We start from the raw sequence: 26,131 nt of genomic DNA, 5'->3' as shown, positions 1-26,131 counted from the left end.
ATATGAAAAGTAAATATGCATGTATACCACGTGGAAATATATATCATATACATATGTATATTTTAAAATCGATGAAATTTGCTAAACTGAAAGTATATAAAAGATTTAAAACGAGTGAAAAAGTTATAATTGTAGAAGTTATTTTATTACAAAATATTACATCTTTCTTTTTAAATGAACAAGATAAAATTATTTTAATAAGAGAGATCAATCGTAAAAGAATAGAACATTAAAAAATATTTCACTCGTTAATTATAAATGGTAATTCAAATACATTGATTATACAAGTTCCGCCTAACTTCTGCATTTTAAATATTTCTGTAATTTGTAGACATACGGAAAAAATTTTGTTTATAATGTTACAAAGGGGACTGTAGCGTATCATATCAATAATTCTTTCTTTCTTTTTTTAAATGGGGGATTTTCGAAGATTCCAAAATTCCTATTTTTTTAATTGAACTATATGTCTTTGTATATATCAATATATACCAATTGACGTTCTTTTCATTCTCTATAAAAGAAGTATATTAAAAGTAAGTACTTGTATTTGAGAAGAATTAGTTTGAAAGGTATTTTAATTTTAATTTTGTGAAACTTATGGAAGATAAGAAAAATATAAATGCAGGAGTATTATTTTCAGGTATTAAAAGTATTGTCTTCTTTATCTTTCATACGTTAGATTTTTTGAAATTAAAATATTTTTTAAATAGATCATTTCCAAATTGAAATATCCTAATACGTTTTAATTAAACATCAATTTAAAAAAATAAGAATCTTGATATTTTAAGAAATATGATTTGAAAAACAATTTTTGCGCCATTATACTTATCTTTTTAAAATAAATAATGTTTTTCCTTGAAATTTGTTTGATTCATCAAGAACAAATGGTATTTAAAGTCTACTTAGGCAGAACACCCTGTGCATTTTACCTAATGCTCATTAAAAATTGTAGCATATTATTAACAATATTTATTATTATATCTATAAATATTGGTAAGAATAGTCTTTATTTTTTATAAATCTTAATTTTTTATTTTTCTCTTAATATTAACAATATATTGAAATTTAAATTGAAGAACAGTTTACTTTTAAAAAAGGACTATACACAATAGACATATATGTAATTCTCTACGTGCTCGTATTTTATTTTATATAATCATTTTACAGAATCGAATTATAAAAAGCTATTGAATAAAATATCATATACTCGTTTTAAAGAATTTAAAAATAAATTAAATTAACGGGATTAAATGTTTCCTGCACTGCTTGCTATAGATTACTTTACTTCAAGGCGAATTACGATTCATAACAACTTAATATTCAACAATTTTCGTCAAATTTTTAAGAGTACCTGGAGTAGCATTTCGTGTACGTTTGATAATTATTAAGTTATAATGATTAATAATGAACACATTTCACGGAAATAACGTTTCGTTAAATCGGTTATACAGTTGAGCAAATATAAGTTTGCAAAGATGAAATGTCGGAAATGTGCCTAACTTTCAGAGCTGACGATACATGCAACGATCAATAACATTCAATTAATTTTTTATTAATAAATGACTGATAGAATGGCTAGTAGGGAAACATCAATTAATTCGAAAAACTCGGATGACCACAGTGTCGAGGTTCGTAAATTTGCAATGAAATACTCCAAATTTTCATAACTGCTTTTAACAATATGCACTATAAGTCCATAATTTTTATTATTCAATCTTTCATCCAATAATATTACACAAACAATGAAATAAAATTTTAATTCAATAAAATTTCATATTTCAATTCATACACTTAGAAAGAATCATTATTGTACATCTGAAAATCTTATATATATAGTAATTATTCTATATATGCACATATTATATTAAAGATTACATGCATATTATAGTAATGTAATTTTAATAGTAAGTGTTCAGCATCCAATATGTGCTAATTATAAATTTGAATTTATATTTTAGACATTGGCAGAAGTCTTCAGGTGTTTCATTTGTATGGAAAAATTGACAGATGCACATCTTTGTCCCCATTGCAGTAAATTATGTTGTTATACGTGTATCAGGAGGTGGTTGACAGAACAACGTTCACAATGTCCTCATTGTAGAGCTTCCTTGCTTTTACACGAATTAGTTAATTGTAGATGGGTTGAAGAAGTAACACAGCAGCTTGATACACTTCAAGCTGTTGGTATTTCAAACTCTAGGCATGATGATTCCAATAGAGACAGGTATTTGTAATTTTAGGCTTATAGTTCTTTGTTAGTTTAGTAATTAATAACTATATATTATTATATAGTAATAACTATGTATTTTTTAAACAGGTGTACTGTGCATCGTGAAAAATTGTCTGTTTATTGCTGGACTTGTCGTAGATGCATATGTCATCAATGTGCTCTTTGGGGTGGTACCCATTCAGGACATACTTTCAAGCCATTAGAAGAAGTTTATGATCAACATGTTACACAAATAAAGGCAGAAGTAGGTCAATTAAAGAGAAGATTGATGGAGTTAATAAGTCTTGTTCAAGAAGTGGTATGTGTAAATTTCATCCAGTATATTGAATATTATAAAATCAAAGTGTTATTTTATATTTAATGTTTTACTAGGAACGAAATGTTGAATCTGTAAGAGCTGCAAAAGATGAAAGAGTTAGAGAAATTAGAAATGCAGTTGAATTGATGATAGCACGTTTAGATTCTCAGTTAAAAGCTAAATTGTTAACATTAATGGGTCAAAAGAATTCTTTGACATTAGAAACAGAACAGCTAGAAGCTTTATTGCAAGAAGTAGAACATCAATTGCACACTTGTACTCGTTCCGAACTTATAATTAAAAGTACAGATCTTTCGCGGATGATACATCAAGTACGAAAGAAACCGATGACAAGTTTTGTTACTGCTCCTGTTCCAGCTGATTTTCATAGGTTTCATATTTATTCTTTATGCTTCTATGCAATGTAAGACCAATGTCAAGAAAATATCAATGTTTAATAATAGTTTACTATTTTAGCGAAATCGTTCCGGGATATGATAGTGCTACATTTGCAATGCAAAATTTTACACAATTGCAGTTAAAAGCAGATCCAGTATATTCTGCGCCCTTACACGTGAATGGATTATGCTGGAGGTTAAAAGTATATCCTGATGGAAATGGTGTTGTACGCGGAAATTATTTATCTGTTTTTCTAGAACTAAGCGCAGGTTTACCGGAAACATCGAAGTACGTAAAGATAATTTTATTTTTAATTACGTTTTAGTCAAAAATTATTTTTCCAGGTATGAATATCGAGTTGAAATGATTCATCAAGGATCTCGAGATACAAGTAAGAACATCGTTCGAGAATTTGCTTCTGATTTCGAAATCGGTGAATGCTGGGGCTACAATAGATTTTTCAGATTAGATTTACTTGCAACCGAGGGTTATTTAAATACTGAATTGGATACTCTTATATTACGGTAAGTTAAATATGTGATATTTCTTCTTTGTCACAATACTGTGTAATTATAACATAAAAATCAATAACAGGTTTCAAGTACGTCCACCAACATTCTATCAGCGTTGCAGAGATCAACAATGGTATATCAGTCAATTACTTACAGTCCAGAATCAATATGCCACTCAAATTAATGAATTGAAAGAGGTACTATGCAGCTTTGAAATATTCAATTGTATATTTGTACATACCTCATCACATACACTTGTTTGTAGAGATTAGCAATTGAAATATCGCGAAATGCTATGGCTGCAACCAGAGTACCTAGTGGAGCAACATTGTGTGGGTCAACATCAAATGTGACATCTATAATGATGCAGCAACAGTCACAAGCTGTTGGTGATCCATTACTTAATTCCAATTCTACACGTTCAGCTGAAACATATCAAAATGGCACATCTACAAGGTAAATTAATATCTTCCTTCTAATTGACATCTTCAAAGTTGTGAGAAACAATGTTTTAAGACCTGAACAATTTTATGTTGTTTATATAGTAGATCAGTACAAAACGTTTTGCCTGGTGGAGGTAACAGTGGTATTTTATCAGATCAATTATTGCCCTTGTGTGAATTGGGAGAACCTTCAAATATGCGTGCTCTTGGTTCCTCTTCAACGTTATCTTCTATTTCGTCCAAAACAAGCTTAAAACAACACAGAATAAATAACTTAAGCGTTGTTGAAGCTGAACCGCCTGGTATGCATAGTACAAACGATAGTTCTGTAGGAGATTGTCCAGCTACGAGTACTCACTCTCCACCTCCTTCATATTCTTCGCCGACAGTGCTTAATCAACAACAACTAAATCTCCTGTCTAGTAGCAGCAGTAGTGATAGTGGAGTAAGATATTGAAATTAACAAATTTTTGAATAATTTAATTTATATTGAATTTATATACTATTTAAATTGACTATTAATATTTATATATAGGAATTAAGTGAACATGATATATATTTGGATGAATGCGAACATAATGAACCACATCTAACCCTTCTGGATGACAATTCTAATGACGAGAATGATGTAGATGATGAAACAATGTCAGGTATACATTGATACCATTCTACTAAACGTGATATCCATAATTTGTAATATCAGATTATTCAAGCAAGCTTGATTTCTTATATTATTTTACATCATATAACATTGCAATATAATGTACTAATGTACTGAACTAGGTACAAGTTCAAACAGAGGTTCTGTAGATGATATGCAGAGACACAGACAATGGGAAAGCAAGTTAGATAAAGGTGTCGAAAATGAAAAACCCACGAATGAGAAACCAGACGAAGATTTTGTGAAAGAGAATCCTACTCCCCATACTCCCAATCACTTTCAAGCAGTTGCATAGGAAATTCTCCGTCTTTTTCTTTTTTAATTATTCTCCGTCCCTTTATGTTTGATTCTATAACAAAAAATAAATATTCCTGTATACGTATTATGTTAGTTCAAGTTACAGAAACTTGATCTTAATTTATTCATAAATCTAATGGATTTTGCTTTATAACTTCTATCAATTGCGATACATAGTTATATATGTTTCTCTTTATATTTATTAATAAAAAGATATTTTTAATATGATTATGTTTGCAGGAGAAAACGATGTAGAAGTTGCAGAATCATTGACACCGTGGATTCAGAATAAGCAACGTACAAAGCAGCAGAGTAATCGAGAGGGTACAGGAGATATTCGGAGGTATGTTATTGAAGTTCAAGTATAGCTATAATTATGCTTTACAAAATAATTTTTAACAGTTTAATTTGCCATTACAGATTAGGCGGGAATGATAGTTTGGAAGATGAGATTATGTTGCAGCTATTCAAAATACAAGATCGAAATTCTGCTTGGAGTTCACTATGCTTTAATCAACATGTAGATGATAACTGTGATTCAAGAACGTCTTTAGCAGCTTTACAACACCATAATTCCAATCCTTTACAACCAGAACATGACTCAACGTCTAATGATCAATTTACTGACAAACGTTCCACGTGTTCCTCGCATCTATGCCAGCCACAAATGATGTGCAGTGGTAGACCAAAATTAAGTCAATTATCTAATATCTGTCAGCAAGAAGTTTCCGGATTAATTGCTTGCGGAAGTCAGACAAGATCTGAACCTGCAACTCGCTCAAATTCAATAGACTGTGAAAAAGAACTTCCAAATATATCTGTCGCTAATAAAATTAATCACGAGGTAGAAACATCCAGATCTGATTTGATAGTGCCAAATGGTAAGTAAAATATGTTATACAATATGTTATACATACAGTAAAATATGTTATACATTTATTCACAATTTATGTCTTTATTTATATATACATATATAATCATTTGAAATACATACTGTTTCAGTATTATTGGATAGCAATAAAATTATGTCGAAGCATTTATTATCGCGACGACAATCTTCACCGTCATCGTCTGCTAACGTTAATATTATAAATAATGAAAATAACAAAATATTTGAATTCGAACAATTGCTGGAGACCATTCAATTGTCTTCGATGTTTCAAAAGGATACTGCCAGTTGTTTCAATAAATTAAGGTATCTATCATTTCTAATTATTTTAAAAGATGATATTTAACAAAATTGCATTTTTTAATACCTTAAAACTATTAATAGGAAAAATATTCCGTTAGAGGGAAAATCTAATGGTTGTGTCACTACCACTATCAAATCTACTGCACTTTCATTAGGACATGATGTTCCATTATCGTCCACAAGCAATGCAGTAACAGATTCTATACCGAGTCCCAACAATTACAGCTGGGCACCAGCGCTGTATCAACACAAACACGGTTAGTATAATCATTTATATATAATGATATTAAATGAATATTAAATCATTAAGATGATTTTACTTCAGGTCAGAAGAATGTTTTAGAGACTACCATGCCAGCATCTTCTAATGATTCTTCCAATAAATGTACCGCGGAGAAGTAAATACAATTTACTATTTTGTTAATAAAATATTACTTGTACTTCTTAATTTTATAAATATAGTATATTTAAAAACATAAAATGATATTATTATTGTTACAGATCGTTAGAAGAAACTAACTCGTGAAATTCGCTTTGAATTGCATCTGTGACACCTAACATTACAAATGTTCTGTGATTTTTTTTATTTATCTAAACGTTATGTTAACTAATATTATTAAAAGTAATAGAACGATAGTAAGAACAGTAAGATTTGGAGACCTGATATTTCAATATTTTGATGTGGTAAGTGAAATACTTTATTAAAATCAATATTTTGCAGCAGGTGCCAAATACTATTAAAAAGTATAAGATATTGCATGTATATTCACGATTATATAAGAGTGATTCAGTATTTGCTGTAAAACAACTTCTTTAAACCGTAGTCGAACATTAGTAATACAAAACCCATTTTTTTCAGTTTAGAAGGTATATATAAAAAAATATGCTATGTATATAAAATATATCCAAATCTAAGTAAACTTAGGCTCCAATATTAATATATTGTATAGTCAAAATACTCAATACGTTTATCTCTGCAGATGGTTATGGTGTTACAAGTATTATGAGAACAAATTTTATATTATTTTTATGTGACTGCTTGTGATTATACATAAAGCGAGCACAGCCCATGACAGTGGAATAAAATAAAGAATATAACTAATTATATATCCGTTATTATTCTACCTATTATGTACTTAAATCTTACTATAAGTACGTAAAAAAAGAGTCTTATTGTGTCGACACGTTAGAGACTTATGTATAAAAAGTATAAGTTAATTACTGTTTGCAGTTCAAGCTTTGGCGTTTATTACATTTACATAATAAAATGTCATTAAAACACAAACCACTTCTTACTCATCACATATAACAAATACATTCGTACACATCTATATCACATATGAATGGGGTCGAGAGTTAGAAGTAGCTTAATGTTTTCAGGATGCTTATACATTATTACTTTATCTAAGCTGTTAATAGTATACATAAAACAGTGATTAAGATATACAATAGTGTGTACAAATATTTTGTATGCTTTACAAAATCTTTTATATGTATTGTTCTTTATTTTCGTCTATTTACGAGACTTATCCAAAATTATTTAGGCATATCAAAAGTTATTTAAAGTAAAGAAACTCAATAATGGACCATACAGCAAATAAAAATGATTGTTTTTTATTAAAATTTTTTAATGAAAATATTACCTTTTTTAGTATTATATGTGGAATATGCAATAAGAAAAAGATATTTGTTTTATCTTACTATTATCTTGTATTAGAGCTAAGGAAAATAGATTGTTAAGTGGTACTGTATATCATTCCATTTTGCATGTATGTAACAAGTAATTCATTGCAAATTTTTTCATCTTCTGGATATTCTCTTGCTTTCTCTTCATTTGGTATATAATGAGCACCACTGAATTTATAAAAGTACCTGCCAATTGCGTGATGATGTATCCATCCTGGATTAGAAGCCAACTCTAAATTTTCTAATAATAAATTCATATGTATTATTTAAATATATTCTGTTTTTTTTTCTTTATAAGTGAATAATAAGTAATATATTACCTTGTGCCACATAATGGCATGACCCATCATCAACAAATATGTTATAAAATGGTTGACCTGGACCATCCACTAATCCACCTACGTTCATTTCATTCATCCATTCTGTAGTCGCTGTACAACAGGTGTCCCATCCTGTTATTACACACATGTATCCATGTATTTTATGTTTCATTATCAACCCTATCGCATATTTTACGTTTGGATCTCTTCTTTTTGGCTCTACTTCTTCCTGAATAAAATACATGCAACTTATACATTTTTGTAATAAGCTGATATTATTTGAAAATCTTGACATATATTATTGATGATCTTACTTTAGATTCTAACTGCTTCTGATATGATTGGAAAATATGGACATTAAACGTCTGTAATATTAGATTTGCCTGTCCTCTTGATATTAACTCTAAATCCTAAAATTTCTTATGTAAATGAAAACTAATTTTTCGTAACAGATATTAATTTCATAAAATACCTCTGGTATGTTTTCTAATTTCTTCACTAATTCACTTAAGTCCATGAATTGTGAGATATATATTCGACCTAGTTGTAAAATCGTATTTGCGTCATTGGGTTGTATCATGTATTGGAGTTCAAGAGCAGAACGTAACCTTGCAATTCTACCGTTTATATGAGTATGTTGCCTAGCAGCTATTTCCAAATTATTTGCCATTCTTGTTACTACCTGTTAAGAAGTATTACTGTACATATTAAATATTCAAAGAACAACAGAAAGAAAAAATTTTCAGGTCAAAGAAAATGTATAAACCTCTATAGGAGTTGCCGCCTCGTGAATATTATATTTTTCTACTGGACATCTTGAAACACCACCAATTCGAGGACAATTCCTCTTAGTTAGAAATTGACCACCATTGAAAACATCAATATAAAAATTTTCCGTATCCTTAAATTGTGGTCCACTAAAATAAAACATGTAATAATATCTAAAAAAAATATAGTATAGATAAAATAAAAAATCAAATGCTTATTGCATTAAGATTATCAGATTCATATAAATCTGAAATATATATTATTATTTTATTTGTTTATTCTTCATCTATATACCACTGTATGTGTGTAGATATATATAAGTCTTATTTCTAACATATAAACCATTACAACTAAAACTTAAAACTTAATATAAATTAACTTAACTCAACTTAACCCTATACGAGTTCTGAAATATGTATAATTATATTAATTGTACCCATATTATTTGTAAACTTACTATGTTTCTTTCCAACGTAGCAAAAAATGAGATGGGAAACTAACAGGTTCACAGTGTATGCCAAGTCTTCGAGCAACACTTTCAAATACTATTGCTAAAGTTATAGGAATTCCCCGTCTACGTTCCAAAACCTAGATGAAAAGTTGTAAATATTACATTTATTTTATAATATGAAGTTACATGTTACCTTTTCTACTTTTTATAATATTCATAACTTACACGATCTATGAATGAATTTTCCGATGAATAATACATTTCACTGTTTCCATAGAATCCTAACCTTTTAAATAATACTTCGCATAATGCATCTGTTAGTTGTCTCGTTTCTGTAACATCCCACTGGTTGTCACCAATAATATTATTTTTCCAAAAGTTAAATTTTTCAGTTGGAATTGAAAATATAGTATGATTTGGATATTGTTCTCTGAGCAGCTCTTTAGTTTGTTCTGCAATAGTATCTAATGTTGATGATATTGCAATATATGACACATGTCTTTCTGGTTGACTCCATTGTGCCACAATAGTTGCACCACGTTCTAAGGTCTGTTGTTTTGGTGGTAAAGATAGAAATTTTTTCCATTCATCCTTCAAATGGGTTTGTTTCAAATATCGAACAATTTTAAGAGCATAATACCTATGTGTTAAATTGCTGACTCTGAAAAAGTTTATAATAACATCATTACCCAGAATTCTAAGACAAAAATACCTTATATTCATATACTTACATAGCAGGATGTTTGATTAAGTTAATAAGTTCATCTACCAGAAAATAATAAGCTAAAGGATGAGCACCTTCTTCTGGACAAAATAAAGGATCAAACTCTTTAAATTCCGAATTAGATAATTCTTGCATTCTATAATGTTTACTGGACATAGAAGATAAAAGAGAAAGCAATTTTATTCTACTACTCAAGCTACTCTTTATTTCCTCCTTCCAATTTATCATTCGATGATCCAACTCATTATTTGTTTGATATATTTCTCTCAAATGTGGCCATCTGTTATTAAAAAATAATATTATTGATAATAAAAATAATATCGAATGTTTTAAATAAGATCAGTTGAAAAGTTGTTTAAATTATGTTCAGAAAAGATTTTATCTTGTAACAATCAAAGAAAATATTTCTAACTGGGACATTCTGTATTTATAGTGTTTACAATCTATACTTATAAATAGTACATAAATAAGAATTTATATCTCGAACTTTTAAATAATAATTTGCGTTTCTGGTTTGCTAGTACAAAAATAATTTATTTGATCTATTCAAAATAAGTAAAGTCATAATCGTTCAAAGGACACAAAGGACGTATGTAATTCACTCAATTTTTATTTGAACAATAATAACTTTGAAAAATAGCGATATACCTTTGAAAAAATTTTGTCTTCCAAAGTTTATTATTTTCATTGACAATTTTGTACAAACTCCTGCAGCTCAAACTGAAATGAACGATATCTGAAAAGCTAAGTCGTTCATCTTCCAAAATGTGCACAATTACCTCCCCAGGTAATACGATTATTGCGTCACTTGACATTTCTTATAATTTCCTTTTCTAACGTGTGATTAAACTAAATCTCCTATACGTAAAATATCATCAACAAATTGAACGAAACACATTCCCAATATATGTCTGCCATTACATTAGCTTAACGACAGAAGTTTTCTACACTCGAGAACACTCAAATTGACACCTTCATAAAGAAACGTGGACAAGGAGGAAAATTCTTACTAATACCGCTGCTTACAGATAAAATACTACCACCGCGGTAATGGCAATAGTCGGCCAGTCAGTATTGCACGAGTCACGAGTATTAACCAATAGGAACAACATTCTTTTCTAAACTAATACAAGAACTTCCAATAGTAGCTCTGTATTAAAATACACGGTTTATAAACTAATAAACAAACTGCGAATATTAATGAGAAATTTATATATGTAAAAATTTATAACATAGTATGCAGAAATATATAAAATATCTAGTGTAAAATATTTAGATTCCACTTCTTTAGTTATATTCGTAAAAATTGTATGAATATCAACAGTTTTCTAGTAACAGATGTATGTATATCTTTTATTCTCACATATGTACGTCTTTTTTTTAACCCTCCATGCAGCCTTCATATCTTACTCGCACCGCGCTTGTATGCAGGGGAATCATCAACACATACTGATGCATGCATTTTTACTTATTTACCGAAAATCAGCACTACACAATCTCAAATACAATTAAATTCTAAAAGTAGTATATATTGTGACACATAAGAGAACTTTCTATGTACGAAGACTTATTAAATAGAATTCGAGTTTTCTAAGAAATAACGAGTTTTTTAAATAAGTGATTGCTTCAACTTTATAAATAGACTGTGAATATTTATCCAAATTCATATTTTTATGAAGAAAGTTTGAAAAAATGGAATTTATGTAGAAAATTATTTGATTTATGTTTGTACTTGACAGTTTTATATGTTTTTGCATATTACTCGCATTCAGTGTATTATCTCGTTCTTAAATTTTCTATAAATACATAAAAACCTGCAGTCTATTTATAATAAATACCGCCACTTCTTTTTTTGCATTTTATTACATAAAAATTTTTATGGATTCAATCGATGCTCGAATTAATTTAATATGTGTGATAATCCATGCTTTGACGAAGAGTCATGCAGTCGACCTCATCGATTTTTAACGTGTTTATTTTAACATTGATATCTTCCTCAATTTGAATTTGTGTTTTGAGTAAATAACGCAACGATGCCTGAGACTGAAACAATAATTGTATTATCATTTATAATAAGCTGATTAAACAACAGAATGATAAACTATAAAACGTATGAACTATAAACCTCGAATATAGTTGCTTGTAGTTTCGACACAATCTCACGTAAATCATATACTTCCTTTACAAGATTAATTTCCACTAGATCTCGTGTAAGTTCTAATCCTGGCCTTTGACAACGATTACCGAGTCTCGTATGCGCCAAAGCTAAAAAACTTTCCTTCTCCGCGATTGATTTCTCAATGCGTGTAATATTATCCTTCATTTCCGCTGCTTGTCGCATGATCTGTTTCGTGTACATACATACATGTAACGTTTTTATTCAATGATTCATATTTAAACTAGAAAATGCAATGAATATTCATGCATAATTAACAAATTATATATGCTTACATACAAATGCATGTCAAGATATTTCGTGGTCCAATGGTTAAACTAAAAATGCAGTGTATTCTATGAGCATAATCAAGTAAAAAGTGTTGTGTAAGCATAGTTCATCAAAATGGAAATGAGCTTTCTAAGATATTATATCGAACTTTTTATAAATTTTGTTTGTTGAAATGGAATATTGATAGCTAATGATTACATATATTGATTCTTTAACCTATTTCTGTCTTATAATATAGTAACCACAAGTCTGTTACTGTTTTTTTATTTTTATTATAACTTTTTAATAAACTTTAAATGGCATATATTTATATAACATTTGTTGCTTGATTATACCTATACACTAACAAAGTTTGGCTTTAAACCTTAGGACACGCTACATAGTGGCAGAAATTTTAAGAATCTCTAATTAAACATTAATGATTGTTTCCATGTACCTCAGCGTGTTGTAATTCTAATTTTATTTTCGCTTCTTTCGTTTCTTCGATGCGCCGCCTAAAAGCCTCATCAGTAGCATTTTTCTGATCATTTAGATCATTGATCACTTGCTTTATAATTGTATCGATATAACAGCGCAATGGTCTAGCGCTATTTACCTCTTTCGAAGCGCTAACGATATTGTTATTAGTCTGCATTTCCCATTCGTTCAACTCTATCGTTCTTAATATATAAAAATAAATGTTAAAAGTTAGGTAAACTTAAGAAAACACTGAAATAAGGAAAAATAAGAGAGCTAAAGTGATACTTGCGATGGATCAAGTCGCGATGTACCATGATAAATACTTAAATTTAAATTGGTCTCCTTCAAAGTCAAGTTGTGCTTATCAATGCGCAAATTATTTTCTTTATCCTCGAGCTCGTGATCCATGTAATAAAGCGTCGCTTTAAGACGACGTATTTGTTCCTGCGTTTGTTCCAGAGTCCGAACTAATAAACTTTCGACGCCTTTGATCACTTCACATTCTTTTAATAATTCTTTTTCTATATCGTCGTGAACTAAATCAATTCCTAATCTATGCTCTCTATAATTGAAATAATAGTACAATTTAACAGATATCCTATTTTTATAAAAAGTTAAACCTATATGAAATGGTTACAGTTTTCTTTTTAGTTTTGTATATCGAACCTAAAAATGAGGCATTTTTCGCAAATGACAAAAGCGTTTTTCCTCACGGATGACAGAGCATCCATGATACGCTCCTTGTATATTGACAAAGCATCGATTTCAAGGAGAACTTCCTTCCTTATACGCAGCAGTTCTCTTTTACGAAACTCGATGTCCTCGATTTTTTCTTTCAGCCTGTGATCTGTTTCATCTTTATTGTTTCGTACTTTCTCGGAGCTTAATTCGCAAACACGCTGAGATTCGTTAAGTAGCCGATCTGCTAGTTCCTGCTGTGCTTCAGAACATCGATACCTAATCGTAATTTTATAGATAATTTCTATATTTATGTAAATATTCTTAATTTTATAATTTAAATTCTATAATTCTAAAATTCTGTAATTCTATAATTATAATAATATAATTATATAATTCTTTTATTAATAATTTATTAATTATATAATGTTTTTTAATTTCAAATAGTTAGTATTTTGGAGTATTATATAAATATAAAGCATATAACTTCTTGTTTATAGAATTGAAATTAAATACTCGTACCTGTGGCGATTATTTAGATGCCATTGATGCAAACTAAATTTCAATGGAGGCGGTGGAGCTATTTCAGGCGGTTGTTTGTTCGGCATTGTATTTTCCAATTTTGAAAATACTGTTGTGCTTCTGAAGGATCAACGCTCTTTTAAAGAGGCGGGTTCACAGGTTTGATCTATATATGGATGAATCAGCGTAAGGATGGTTTCCATGGAAACATTTAACCTATTAAGAAATGGTTTATTTTAATTCATTCGCAATGAGGAAATTATATACTAAGCATAAGACATTGCCTGTAGCGAAATAAATCATATACTCTATATTAATCATTAAATAGATTATTTATAAAGAAATTAAAAAAAGAGCAAATGATTTAAATATAAACCTAGCGCTCACATATATTGACTCTTAAGGTATCACAATAAATTTACTCTGTCTCACAGTTGATACGGTAGGGATCGCTAAGAATTGAAAGCTATGGATATCTAACGGTGAAACGGAGAAATCTGTAAAATTCCAATTAATTAAAAAAATGTATATACAGTGTTTCTATTTATTCTAATCATGATTTTCATTTTTATTAGTAATAATTTATTATCCACTGAAGATAATTATTTACTAAAAGATAATTTAAATATAACTTATATAAATTATATGCTGGGAATATTTAAATTTATGTACATGCATATAATTATTAATTGTATATATGTATTGTATATAATTATTGTATATTGTATATATGTATGTATATAATTGTATATTGTAATTGTATATATATATATATATATACATACATGTACAAAATATTCAAAGTAAAGTAGTTATTCGAATATTTTGAAGGTAATACAACTCTTTATTCCAATTCATTAGTTGTTTCCATAAAAGTATCAATTCGCATATGTAAATATGTACATACATATATGTATGAGTCTGTATTATATGTATCTTTAATGGCAAAAAGTGATGTTATTTGCCTTCTTAGTTACTTCACCTTATATCAAATGGACTCACAGTTTTCGTTTATGAATCCAGCCATAGAATTCAAGGGTGGAAATGCAACGTGGTAACTGCGTTTCTCATCTAACTGAACTCTATAGTCACAGAGAATGTCGATGTTTTTGCCTTATTTTTTGATTTGCCGCGTATGCAACGCCGTGACACAATGGCGGCTTCCGTTATAAGCACGTACTTTTTGTCGACCGTTTTCATTAAAATGTAAAAAACTGTCGAAAGAATAATCTTTTCGGCAGGTTTTAGGTGTCTAAAATGACATAGCGATATCGAAACTGTAAGGTATTTGCGGAGAGGATCGTTGGATGTATTAATACGCGTTACCGAGGTACGGATTACTTTTGATCAATAATAAAATTATTAGAAACTTTGAATGAGAAATCAAATACAAAGTGTTTGCCTTGTTCGTTTAAAAAACTGCTTTCACATTTTTCAGAAAGAGAAAAACGCTCGCGGCAAAATGTCAAAAAGACCTGTAGATAGTGGGGATTCGGGTTCCCAACCACCTATTAAAAAAGTTCAATTTGAACCGATTTTAATCGGGCCTATTTCAACCCTCGAAGAAATGGACATGAAAGTTTTACAGTTTCAAAATAAAAAATTGGCCCAGGTTAGTATTCAAATCATACTTTGACAAAGGTATTTATAAAACGTCAATAATCGAAAAAAATATTACCTATAAAATATAATCTTTTGACCTATTAATTTATTTATAATTAATAAAATATTGTTTTTCCATAATTAATATTATATGGTATTTTATGATTGTTGTAAATGTAGATATTATTATGAAAAAATTTTCTTCAATGTAAAATGTTAATTTATTATGTAAGCATATGATCTAGCTTTGCTATATTGTTAGTTTGTATTGTATCTTATACTGAATCAATGAACACAGACATTATATTATATTTAGACGTGTTATGATATTTCAATATTCTATTGTTGTTTGTTATTTGAAATTGATTTTTTTCAGTTAGTTACTTTTTTCATATAGTCCTTTCACTATAAGATATGAAATTGTATTGTATATTACGTTATTCTGATTTTGTAGAGATTAGAGCAGCGTCATAGAGTAGAGGCTGAATTAAGGCAACGAATTGAACAGTTGGAAAAACGACAAATGCAAGATGATGCAGTGCTTAATGTTGTCAATCGTTATTGGAATCAATTGAATGAAGATATACGTGTATTACTTCAGAGATTTGATGCTGAAACAGCTGATGAATCTGAAAATAAAAGTAAACAGTTATAATGAACTGATCTATTAAATGTTTAGACAAATGTTTTAATGACTTTTAATGATTTATAGATGAAAGTGAAGCTACAACATCATTTCTTATGCAGCTTTCTTCATGGGACAAAGAAGAGTTAGATGATAAATTAGCAAATCGTGTTCAAGTGTCCAAACGTGCAGTTTCAAAAGTAGTACAAGCATTTGACCGTCTTTCTCAAAGAAATGAAAAGATTACTCTTGCACTTAAAGGGGAATTTGATGGAGGTATTTAATTCTAATGTATAAAAAAGAAAGTAATATATCAAATAAAAAATGACAATGTTATTATATTTCAGAAGAAGCACCTAATATTGATGAAGTTGTGCGTAGAGCAAATTCTGAGATACAAATGGAAAATAGGAACCTTCAAGCAATAAATATACAACTTCATGAAAAATACCACACTATTTCATTGAAGGTAAATTAAGCTTATTTATATTGATAAATTACATTTTATTGTGTATTAATAAGTATATCTTCTCATAGATGTCAGAACTGCAAGATACCATAACAGGGAAAGATACACTTGCCGCAGAACTTCGTAACCAGGTGGATGATCTTCAGTACGAATTGAATAAAGTGAGAGCGCGTAATGATAAATTAGAACATCACCTTGGAGAAGCAATTGAGAAACTAAAAGCGTTTCAACAAATACACGGTACAGATGAAAAAGGAAGTAATAAACCCAATACTTTAGTTGCTTCAAGTGTGTCACAGACAAAGGTATAATATTCTGTTGTCTATTACTTTTTATTTAAAATCAATGTATATATTTAATCCTGTTTCATATCATATAGCTCGAAGATTTGCAAAGGGAATTGGAAGAAACCAGAGAGTTAGCTAATAACAGGTTACAAGAACTGGATAAACTACATCAACAGCATCGAGATGCATTGAAAGAAGTAGAAAAATTAAAAATGGATGTGAGTTCTTTGGTTTTTGTACACACGTTTATGGTGTCCAGTATAGAATGTAAATTAATGTCTTGTGCAATAAATACCCATGTAGTACTTGCTTTCGCTGATTTCTTGTGTTTTACTTCTTTACATTTGAATAAAGTACACATAAGAAAAATTGGGTGGAAGCCTATTTAATATTATGATAAAATGTTGTTTTCACTTCGAAAATATCTTATATTTGCAGATACGACAACTTCCAGAATCGGTAATTGTTGAGACGACTGAATACAAATGTTTACAATCGCAATTTTCTGTATTGTACAATGAATCTATGCAATTGAAAACACAATTAGATGATGCTCGTCAGCAACTGCAATCCAGTAAAAACGCTCACTTACGGCATATTGAAATGATGGAGGCAAGTGCATTTTATTTTATTTATTTTTCTTCTTCCATTATAAAATTATATAAAAATAATATTTATATGTTAATATTTTCAGAGCGAAGAGTTAATGGCACAAAAAAAACTACGTGGAGAATGCATACAATTGGAAGATGTTTTGGCTCAATTACGAAAGGAATATGAAATGTTAAGAATTGAATTTGAACAAAATTTAGCTGCAAACGAACAAACAGGACCGATAAATCGAGAAATGAGACATTTGATCACATCTTTGCAAAATCACAATCAACAGCTTAAAGGCGAGGTTCATCGTTATAAACGGAAGTACAAAGAAGCTTCATCAGAAATACCGAAAGTATGTATATCATTGATTTCAAATTATTTAAGGAGAGTGTATTAACAAAAGAATGAAAGTATTTACAGTTGATATCCGTGCTTTGTTGTAGCTGAAGAAAGAAATTGAGGAATTAACGACGAAGTTGGGCCAACAAACATCCCAGGAGAACAAAGAAGGGAATAATTCAGATGGCAGTGGAAAAGAAGAAGATGCATCGAATTCTCTTCCAGGTTCTGCACAGGTAAAATAAATCCTTTAAAGGAACTTATATTTCCAAAGTGTGTTATAAAAATAAGTTTCTGGGAGTTAGATAGCTTTTATGTTAATATAGATAAAGGAAGAGAGTGGAGTTTCAATAAAAAGAGAATCTGGAGAAGAAGAAGTAGAAACTATCGAAGTTGGAGAAGGAGAAGGAAACAAAGGTACCCCAGATTCTTTGACATTAACGTCTCCAACTCTAAAGAAAGAAAAAGATATTAAACGTGAAAAAGATATAAAGAAGGAAGCTGTCAAAACCGAACATCGCGATCCTGCTCATCGTGCCAAAGACACGAAAGTAGCGGAATCAGAACTTGTTAGAGACCTGAAAGCGCAACTAAAGTATGTCATATGTTATATACTATTTTAAATTAATCACTATCATAATTTACATTTGATCATTCTAATTACAGAAAGGCTGTGAATGAAATGAAAGAAATGAAATTATTATTAGATATGTACAAAGGTGTTGGAAAAGAACAAAGAGATAAAGTGCAATTAATGGCAGCTGAACGGAAAACGAGAGCAGAATTAGATGAATTACGCCAACAGATAAAGAAAATTCAGGTATTTGTGCAAGTAGACTTTTAATTGTGAATCTTTTGTCTTTTTTAGAATTTTATGAATAAGTTAATTTTTTCAGGAAAGTAAGAGAGAAGAGCGTAAAAAGTTGGCAGATGAAGATGCACAGATAAAAATTAAGAAATTAGAAGAACAGGCATACACTCTTCAGCGTCAAGTTGCTTCTCAAAAGCAGGTAACTTTATATATTTGATAAATTCTATAAAATACGAATTTTATTTAAAACTGTTGAACTATCGGTAATGCTAAACAGAATTGTGTGTGGTTTCAGGAGGAGGAGGCTCTTTTGAACGAAATGGAGGTAACTGGGCAAGCTTTTGAAGACATGCAAGAACAGAATTCTAGGCTAATTCAACAGTTACGTGAAAAAGATGATGCAAATTTTAAACTTATGACAGAAAGAATTAAAAGTAATCAATTACATAAATTAGCTAGAGAGGAGAAAGATGTTCTAAAAGAACAAGTTTCTACATTAACAACTCAAGTTGAAGCTGCTAATGTCGTCGTTCGTAAATTAGAAGAGAAGGAGCGCCTTTTACAAAATTCCCTTGCTACTGTTGAAAAAGAATTGGCTTTGAGGCAACAGGCAATGGAAATGCATAAAAGAAAAGCTATTGAAAGTGCCCAGTCTGCAGCTGATTTAAAACTTCATCTTGGTAAGAAATTTATTTAATGATACTTGTAATTGTTTTATAAAAATATCTTTCATATACTTTGAATTTTATGTAGAAAAATATCATTCTCAAATGAAAGAAGCACAACAAGTTGTAGCTGAAAAAACTAGTTCTTTGGAGGCAGAAGCATATAAAACAAAAAGATTACAGGTAATATTAACGCCTCAAATAATATATTTTATATATTTCATAGGAAATATTACAGGATGAAAATTATTTTATTCAAGTTATTGCTAACACTGCTATATCTCATTATAGGAAGAAATAGCTCAATTGAGACGTAAAGTTGAAAGAATGAAGAAAATAGAACTTGCTGAAACATTGGATGAAGTAATGGCTGAGGAGCTTCGAGAATATAAAGAAACGCTTACTTGTCCTTCTTGTAAAGTTAAACGTAAAGATGCGGTTCTAACAAAATGTTTTCACGTATTTTGTTGGGATTGTTTACGTACACGATATGAGACTAGGCAACGAAAATGTCCAAAATGTAATTGCGCTTTTGGAGCTAATGATTATCATCGTTTATATTTATCCACATGAAGAAGAAAAGCTTAAATTATTAAAATTCATGTGTCTCTCAGCTGAATTGTGTAAATCTTTCTTACTCTTACGATGTGCATCTTTTCTTATATTTTCTATTTATTGTCGTGATCATTGGTAAATGAAAAATATAGTTGCACATGTCTTGTAAAGAAAGGAGGCTGAAAAACCAAATTCTGTAAAAATATTCCTACTATTTCTTCGAATGTGATATAAAAAATAGTACTACATTTTTAATCTATTTTGTGATGATTTCACTAAATAAGATATTATTTTCATAAATTCTATGTAAGATCAAATCTTACAAAATGTGTTTTGGTTTCTTTTGTTTTTCTTTCTTTTGATAGTAACACAATGGATAAGATAATAAAAACTGAAATGTATGATAATTTTAGATATAAAATTTAGCGCTTGTATGAAATTTATTCATAAAGTTAGAAAATTTGAATTGAGGAGTAGATTCAATTTTATGAATGGTTCGAAATAGCAGGTATATTGTAATATATTATAAATAGACATTTAAAGTATCGTAATTTCACAAAGAAATGAAAACATTTGTTTGACAATTATTATTTTATAAAAAGTCCTTATTTAAAATACTAAGGGACATTTAGCTTTGTAAGAATCACTTGATACTATCCTTTTCTCGAGAAATTGAAATATTAGAAAACTAGAGACATAATTTATTATGATAAAAATATATGTAAAAAGTAGAAAAAAATGCTTAATTTAGATATCTCTACTTATTCAATTGAAATGTTCTTTTAGATTTTGCCTAGTATAATATTATCTTTCTACTTTTGTTAATAAATATCTCAGTTCTATGAAGCGAAGAAATATGAAAATATTCCTATTATATATTACATATTATTATATATATAAATAAACAAGATTAAATGCATTATATGATGTAAAAATAGAATAACAATCGTCGTTCAATAATGTAATTTAGAATATTTTGTAAACAAAGACCAAAAGATATATATCAATAGCTTAAAGCATAAATAGAAGAGAAAATAGCTTTTAAATCAAATTTTTAATGATTTATAATAATTGATTGTATCATGTTTTTAAAAGAAATTAACAAATGTATCAAGTTATATACCCAGTAAAGGATGTTTCCTAACTTACATAGAAGTCTGTTGTTATTTTAATTTGATCTTAATTAAAATTTTCTTTCATGATACTAACATATAATTACCTCCTTTATTAGAATATTGATAATAATACTAATAAATATCTAACAAAAATTTGTTAATGCACATTTTGATATTCATATACTTAACTGTGAAATATATAACTGTGTTAACAATGTTTGAAAACTTAAAGCAATTTTATATTATATATGTATATTTTCACAAATTTCTACAAACAAGGTTTTATTATATGTTGATATGGTAAAAAGAAAGTTATATCATTTCATTTATATAAGATTATTACAATAAATTTTGTATCTATAGTAAATCGTATAACACTTTATCATCTTTTTAATGACATGCTTGTGAAGAAGCAACGAATTAATAAGGTCTCATTGATAATCCATGAACATTCTTTAACTATAAATGTAGAAATTATTTCAAACAAAACTGAACATGAAATGTGAAAATAAATTATTATAAATCAATTGTACACATACATTAGAGTTCAATATACACAGACACTTAGTCTTTTGCAAATCATTATCACAATCTTGAAAATTAAATTTCACAAAGAAGTTCAAGTTAGCTGCAATATTTGTCAAGATTATTGCACATGCAATAGTTCAGTCAGAAATTTTTCAACTTTGGAAATGTCGAGAAACGTAGCATATTGAATTAAAGTTTTATGAAAAATTGAATTTAATCCTTACAATATTACTTTAGATTCGCATAAACGAACATTTTATTAAAATATGACACCCGATGAAAAAAACGAGCTAGTTATAAATAACATTTTGTAAATTTTGTAAACCGTCTTGTATACATATATTTATTGCAATATAACAATAATACAATAAATTCAATATTGTAAATTTATTTATCCGAAGCGAGGGACCTAACGTCCCTTTTACAGAGTTAATTATTATCGTTATCGTCGGCAATCATTAGTAAACAAATCATCTAAATACCTTATTAAAAGAGACTCGCTATTGTTAAAGGGTAATCGGAAATTCTTTGATACACTTTGCACTTCATGAAATATATGACGAACACTTTTTATTATATGCAAGTTTTCTGTCCGACAAAAAGCATATAGTTATGTACGTGTACCTACGTATACGTGTATATAGTATGTAAAAACTTGTAATGTAAATATGAATGGAGGACAAATACATTTCGTATTAATTATTTCATAATAGAATTCGTGCTATCTATGGTAATAATCAAAAAATCTTCTTCAGCTAGTCTTCCCTGTGAAACGTAAGATATAATTAGTTTATACATAAAACCTTAAATAGAATCAGAGCCAATAATTAATTTAATCGAAAGCTACCGTTTTTTAAATTGTATAAAAAGATTATATAAATTTACCTCCCGTTTAACAAATTTTTTTTGTAAAAATGAACAATGTTATAATAAACGGCACCAGTTGTTTGTCGAATTGTTTATGTTAGTACAATACTTATTTCATTTTTCTCCCCAAAATTTCTAGTGTCTTTCGATACGTTACTATAATTAAATCGTTTGTATAAAAAATCTCTGGTTTATAAGCAAATAATTTCTAATAGTTTCACAAGATAGTAATAAATACATGAAATTTATTAGGTATAAACACGAAATTTTTTTAGGAAGAAAAAAAATATGCCACTGCCGAATGGGGAGAGACAAAAATGAAAAAAAAGAATAGAAAAATCAGAAGCTTAAACTTTGTGTAATCGTTACAATTCTACTTATCCAAACATTTATGCTCTGAAACAAGCAGTCGTATCAGTTTATACAGAATTTATGGATAATCGAAACATCTGCGATATTTTCGTTATTAACATTCGCAGTACGCTCTAACGTACGCTCTACGAAAAATAAAGATTTATTCAATGGAAATAGTACTTATCCTATTACTCTGCTAATTAGTACATAACAAACACTATTAATTAGATCGAATGTACATTGCTATAAGTTACTCTAAAATTATATACTAAACAACAGTATGGATCGATTTTGAGAAGCAAGAATCTTCTCAAGAATATTTCGTGTGTATTTTTCGGGCCTTCTTGTATTTTCTTCTTTTTTTTTCTTTATATCTGTTTTGTTTATAGTTTTAAAAAACATGAAACGCTTGAAGAAGGACACTTTGTAAATGTTCAACTGATCATCTTTTTATTTGTGAAAAAGCTTCCATTTAACCAATCGATTACATTTACTTTACACAACAAATATTGTAGTTTCGCAAAGTCAACCGTTCATCGACAGGGTGTATTCGACGTGTAGTTTTCTTCTCTTTTTTTTTCTTTTACTCGTGATAATAGCATTATTTTTTTTCTTTAATAATTGTACCTATATATGAGTCTCTTTCTCTCTTAATGTCTTGTGTGTGAGTGCATCTATTAAAAAGCGCGAAATCCTTATCCGATGACCGGTCGCGCGCGTGAGTGCATGAGTGCGTGCATGCATGTATGGTTGTGTATGTAAATACATTGGTGTGCAAAAGATTTCAGCCGGAAAAAGAAAATTTCTAACATTATATTCGAAAGGTGATGTCTAGATGAATTTGAAATAATATTGTAATATATATGTTAAATAATATTTTAAATAATACACAAACACTGTTATATAATTGTATAATATTACTTAAAATTTTTTAAAATACCGCTTTTGAAATATAAAGTGAAAGATCTATCTGGCCGGAAGCTTTTGCACGCCACTGTATATATGTGTGTGCAAGAATTTTTCCTTCTTTTGTTTCCACTCTTTCGTTGAAACGAAAGTCGGCCGAACAATGGCCTACGTGTAATGTCTCGATGCGAATATATGTATATATTATCTCTAAAAAATCATATGTAACCAATGACGATCGATTTTATGTTTGATTTACAAGCATCAAGTTCGACTATGCTTGTGATTGTTTGCGATGTCTCTCTATATACATTTCATTAGCTATGCTGCAAATTAATGTAAAGACGAGAAATCTTTAAATGGCAACGATAAAAGTTACTCGGGACGAGTAAAGTTCAAGAAGAACTTCAAATTAATTTAATGATATAAGATATTATTATAATATCAATATCTTATAAATGAATTTAAGTGTTTGCACTAAAAGCAAATTATGAATTCTACACCTTTATATTAATTCTTTGATTTAATTCTTGATAATAATTGATAATAATTGATTTCTATATTTGAAAGAAACTTCGAAATCTAGTTTTAATAATAATATCACCTATTTGTAACAATAAAATTGTTCTTATAGAGAAATTTGAAGTCTTTTTATTTTAAATTAGAAGTACTTTTATGTTTTATTTATGATTAAATCGAATAATTCGCGAATTAGTCTAATAAAATTTGAGATAATCTAAGGATCAATGGTCACATTCTCATTGCAAACTCTTTAATTACATAAATATAAATATATATCATTAATATATATATATATAATTTATTATATGTATATATACATATATATCGATCGATGTGAAAAGCTCGACAAATATGAACGAGTCGTAACAGGAAAAGCCAAAAAGTGGCGATTAATATGAGCAGAGAAGATATAATGTAGATATGGCTACAGACAAAAAGAAATAAAAATCGCTTAGCGTGAATGCAAGTTATGTTCTATTTCATAATGTAGCAACAGTACTTGTGTTTAGGAATGTTTTATAATATTCCCGTATCTTGTAATCGTGATATACTTAAAACATAATCGGTGTTAAAAAACGGCATACATATATGTATATATCATGTTTTATATAAATATATAAATATACATGTATTTATATATTTATATATATATATATAATGTTCATAAAATTATCTGCAGTTTTTCCTTTCATTCAAGTTAATTCCATAATTGACTAAATTGTATATTGATGTAGTATTAGCTAGAACAAGAATTGTGCGTACACAATCCCTTTATAAATGCGCGTACGCCCAACGCACGTTTCCTCTTCATTTTACATTTCCTATAGATGTAAGAATCCTTCTTACACTGAATTTTATTTACAAAAATCAATACCCCCTTACACAATGAAATTTTTATTTTTTGTCTACCTATGCACTATAATCTACAAAATATTTCATTCAGTCCTCCAAACAGTATTCTTACTATTCCTTCCGTTCAATATTTTAAAGTTTTTTTTAATCACGGAAGATCGAGTGTACGCACATAGATATCTAAAAAAATTTGTTTTCTGATGGGACATCTTGAGAGCACATATTTTTTTCATAACATTTCAACTAATTTTTTTTTAAGCTTTTCTTTTTTACGTTTCAAATGAATTACTCTTGACACATACCAGGCTCTCTTGGTTATGCTTGAAAACTGATCATATAAAACAAGATATCTAGCCCTTTTTAGTTCTACTTATGAAATTCACTTCTAACAAGAGTTAAATTTAATGTAGCTTTACATAATGCAATACAAAATTCTTGTTTTTTAGGTTTTGCTCTTTTCTCAGTATCAACTCGTTTTGTTCAGACTATCTCATTTACTCAATATTTGCATTTGCAGCAAAATAAAGTATTTTTTGAAAAACTAAAACCATTGGGAAATAAATAATTAAATTATAACGCGGAATAGAAAATTATATAAAGAGATATTTATAAATAATTTTATAATAATGAAATTTTTTTAACAGAAATTGTTAAATCATTCATGGACTATTAAAAATTTCCTATAATGTACTTTACTGAATTCAAGTTGTTCCATTATATTTCGATTGCTTCTGCCACAGAAGTTTCATATTAAATTATTATCGTCACATTCTACCGAGGCAAGATTAACAACCTATCATCTCTTTTTCTCATTATTCAAAAGGCTTCAGTAAAGACCATAAACGAGCTGGAGAAGTATTTATAAATACGTACTACACACTACTTTATACGCTCAAATTAAATCACCCGATTGTATATTACGTAGCTTTTTTCGCTATAATAGCACCC

At 28.8% G+C, this 26,131-nt stretch overlaps 4 protein-coding genes and 1 long non-coding RNA gene across 9 annotated transcripts; 3 read left to right on the top strand and 2 right to left on the bottom strand.

Annotated features, from left to right (window-relative positions):
• The first annotated feature begins 1,278 nt into the window (after window positions 1–1,278).
• Window positions 1,279–7,135, top strand: LOC117154301 (uncharacterized). Of its 4 annotated transcripts, none has more exons than XR_013061930.1 (17): window positions 1,280–1,628; window positions 1,959–2,224; window positions 2,318–2,528; window positions 2,603–2,919; window positions 3,006–3,215; window positions 3,272–3,451; window positions 3,522–3,636; window positions 3,705–3,895; window positions 3,985–4,327; window positions 4,418–4,532; window positions 5,081–5,183; window positions 5,261–5,721; window positions 5,843–6,035; window positions 6,114–6,289; window positions 6,358–6,430; window positions 6,534–6,716; window positions 6,897–7,135. XR_013061930.1 is itself a non-coding variant. In XM_033329188.2 (16 exons), the coding sequence occupies exons 1-16, from the start codon at window positions 1,560–1,562 to the stop codon at window positions 6,556–6,558; spliced, it is 3,045 nt and encodes a 1,014-aa protein (XP_033185079.1). In that variant the 5' UTR covers window positions 1,279–1,559; the 3' UTR covers window positions 6,559–7,135. The 4 variants fall into 4 exon arrangements, 2 of the variants coding, with proteins under 2 accessions (XP_033185079.1, XP_076484187.1); XR_004463750.2 differs by having other exon boundaries at window positions 6,892–7,135; XM_033329188.2 differs by having other exon boundaries at window positions 1,279–1,628; window positions 3,988–4,327; window positions 6,534–7,135.
• A 121-nt stretch (window positions 7,136–7,256) lies between these two features.
• On the bottom strand, window positions 7,257–10,996 carry LOC117154303 (F-box only protein 21). The gene is made up of 9 exons (XM_033329193.2): window positions 10,630–10,996; window positions 9,989–10,261; window positions 9,483–9,918; window positions 9,264–9,394; window positions 8,805–8,955; window positions 8,511–8,720; window positions 8,353–8,448; window positions 8,039–8,267; window positions 7,257–7,959 (listed from the first exon to the last, which is right to left on the bottom strand). The coding sequence occupies exons 1-9, from the start codon at window positions 10,794–10,796 to the stop codon at window positions 7,769–7,771; spliced, it is 1,884 nt and encodes a 627-aa protein (XP_033185084.1). The 5' UTR covers window positions 10,797–10,996; the 3' UTR covers window positions 7,257–7,768.
• Window positions 10,997–11,221: 225 nt separating this feature from the next.
• On the top strand, window positions 11,222–14,203 carry LOC143305184 (uncharacterized). Its single transcript, XR_013061933.1, has 3 exons — window positions 11,222–11,321; window positions 13,726–13,849; window positions 14,065–14,203. It is a non-coding gene; the product is annotated as an uncharacterized LOC143305184 (long non-coding RNA).
• Window positions 11,306–14,224, bottom strand: Tektin-C (Tektin C). The gene is made up of 6 exons (XM_033329199.2): window positions 14,087–14,224; window positions 13,553–13,843; window positions 13,176–13,448; window positions 12,864–13,086; window positions 12,107–12,325; window positions 11,306–12,024 (listed from the first exon to the last, which is right to left on the bottom strand). The coding sequence occupies exons 1-6, from the start codon at window positions 14,170–14,172 to the stop codon at window positions 11,887–11,889; spliced, it is 1,230 nt and encodes a 409-aa protein (XP_033185090.1). The 5' UTR covers window positions 14,173–14,224; the 3' UTR covers window positions 11,306–11,886.
• A 1,028-nt stretch (window positions 14,225–15,252) lies between these two features.
• On the top strand, window positions 15,253–23,587 carry Bre1 (E3 ubiquitin-protein ligase Bre1). 2 transcript variants are annotated; one of them, XM_033329191.2, is made up of 16 exons: window positions 15,253–15,416; window positions 15,525–15,698; window positions 16,143–16,329; window positions 16,401–16,589; window positions 16,661–16,782; window positions 16,851–17,087; window positions 17,162–17,287; window positions 17,508–17,681; window positions 17,764–18,021; window positions 18,113–18,244; window positions 18,335–18,603; window positions 18,675–18,828; window positions 18,905–19,018; window positions 19,097–19,499; window positions 19,573–19,667; window positions 19,776–23,587. In XM_033329191.2, the coding sequence occupies exons 2-16, from the start codon at window positions 15,549–15,551 to the stop codon at window positions 20,055–20,057; spliced, it is 2,892 nt and encodes a 963-aa protein (XP_033185082.1). In that variant the 5' UTR covers window positions 15,253–15,416; window positions 15,525–15,548; the 3' UTR covers window positions 20,058–23,587. The 2 variants fall into 2 exon arrangements, with proteins under 2 accessions (XP_033185082.1, XP_033185083.1); XM_033329192.2 differs by having other exon boundaries at window positions 15,254–15,416; window positions 19,115–19,499.
• Window positions 23,588–26,131: the final 2,544 nt, after the last annotated feature.

The sequence above is a fragment of the Bombus vancouverensis genome, chromosome 3 (assembly GCF_051014615.1).
Source record: "Bombus vancouverensis nearcticus chromosome 3, iyBomVanc1_principal, whole genome shotgun sequence".
Classification (NCBI taxonomy): Eukaryota; Metazoa; Arthropoda; class Insecta; order Hymenoptera; family Apidae; genus Bombus; species Bombus vancouverensis.
This window is presented reverse-complemented; position numbering and strand designations above follow the sequence as displayed.

What these genes read in the sequence shown, in the direction of transcription:
- Tektin-C (XM_033329199.2), bottom strand. Translation starts at nt 14,172, where the DNA reads ATGCCGAACAAACAACCGCCTGAAATAGCTCCACCGCCTCCATTGAAA. An exon ending in CATCTAAATAATCGCCACAG is followed by an intron (nt 13,844 to 14,086) that starts GTACGAGTATTT and finishes AATTACGATTAG; the next exon opens with GTATCGATGTTCTGAAGCAC. An exon ending in TAGAATTACAACACGCTGAG is followed by an intron (nt 12,326 to 12,863) that starts GTACATGGAAAC and finishes TACACGAAACAG; the next exon opens with ATCATGCGACAAGCAGCGGA.
- Bre1 (XM_033329191.2), top strand. Translation starts at nt 15,549, where the DNA reads ATGTCAAAAAGACCTGTAGATAGTGGGGATTCGGGTTCCCAACCACCT. An exon ending in AAAATAAAAAATTGGCCCAG is followed by an intron (nt 15,699 to 16,142) that starts GTTAGTATTCAA and finishes CTGATTTTGTAG; the next exon opens with AGATTAGAGCAGCGTCATAG. An exon ending in ACCACACTATTTCATTGAAG is followed by an intron (nt 16,783 to 16,850) that starts GTAAATTAAGCT and finishes ATCTTCTCATAG; the next exon opens with ATGTCAGAACTGCAAGATAC.
- LOC117154301 (XM_076628072.1), top strand. Translation starts at nt 1,560, where the DNA reads ATGACTGATAGAATGGCTAGTAGGGAAACATCAATTAATTCGAAAAAC. An exon ending in GATGATTCCAATAGAGACAG is followed by an intron (nt 2,225 to 2,317) that starts GTATTTGTAATT and finishes TTTTTTAAACAG; the next exon opens with GTGTACTGTGCATCGTGAAA. An exon ending in GGTACAGGAGATATTCGGAG is followed by an intron (nt 5,184 to 5,260) that starts GTATGTTATTGA and finishes TTGCCATTACAG; the next exon opens with ATTAGGCGGGAATGATAGTT.
- LOC117154303 (XM_033329193.2), bottom strand. Translation starts at nt 10,796, where the DNA reads ATGTCAAGTGACGCAATAATCGTATTACCTGGGGAGGTAATTGTGCAC. An exon ending in TTAATCAAACATCCTGCTAT is followed by an intron (nt 9,919 to 9,988) that starts GTAAGTATATGA and finishes AAACTTTTTCAG; the next exon opens with AGTCAGCAATTTAACACATA. An exon ending in AGAAGCAGTTAGAATCTAAA is followed by an intron (nt 8,268 to 8,352) that starts GTAAGATCATCA and finishes TATTTTATTCAG; the next exon opens with GAAGAAGTAGAGCCAAAAAG.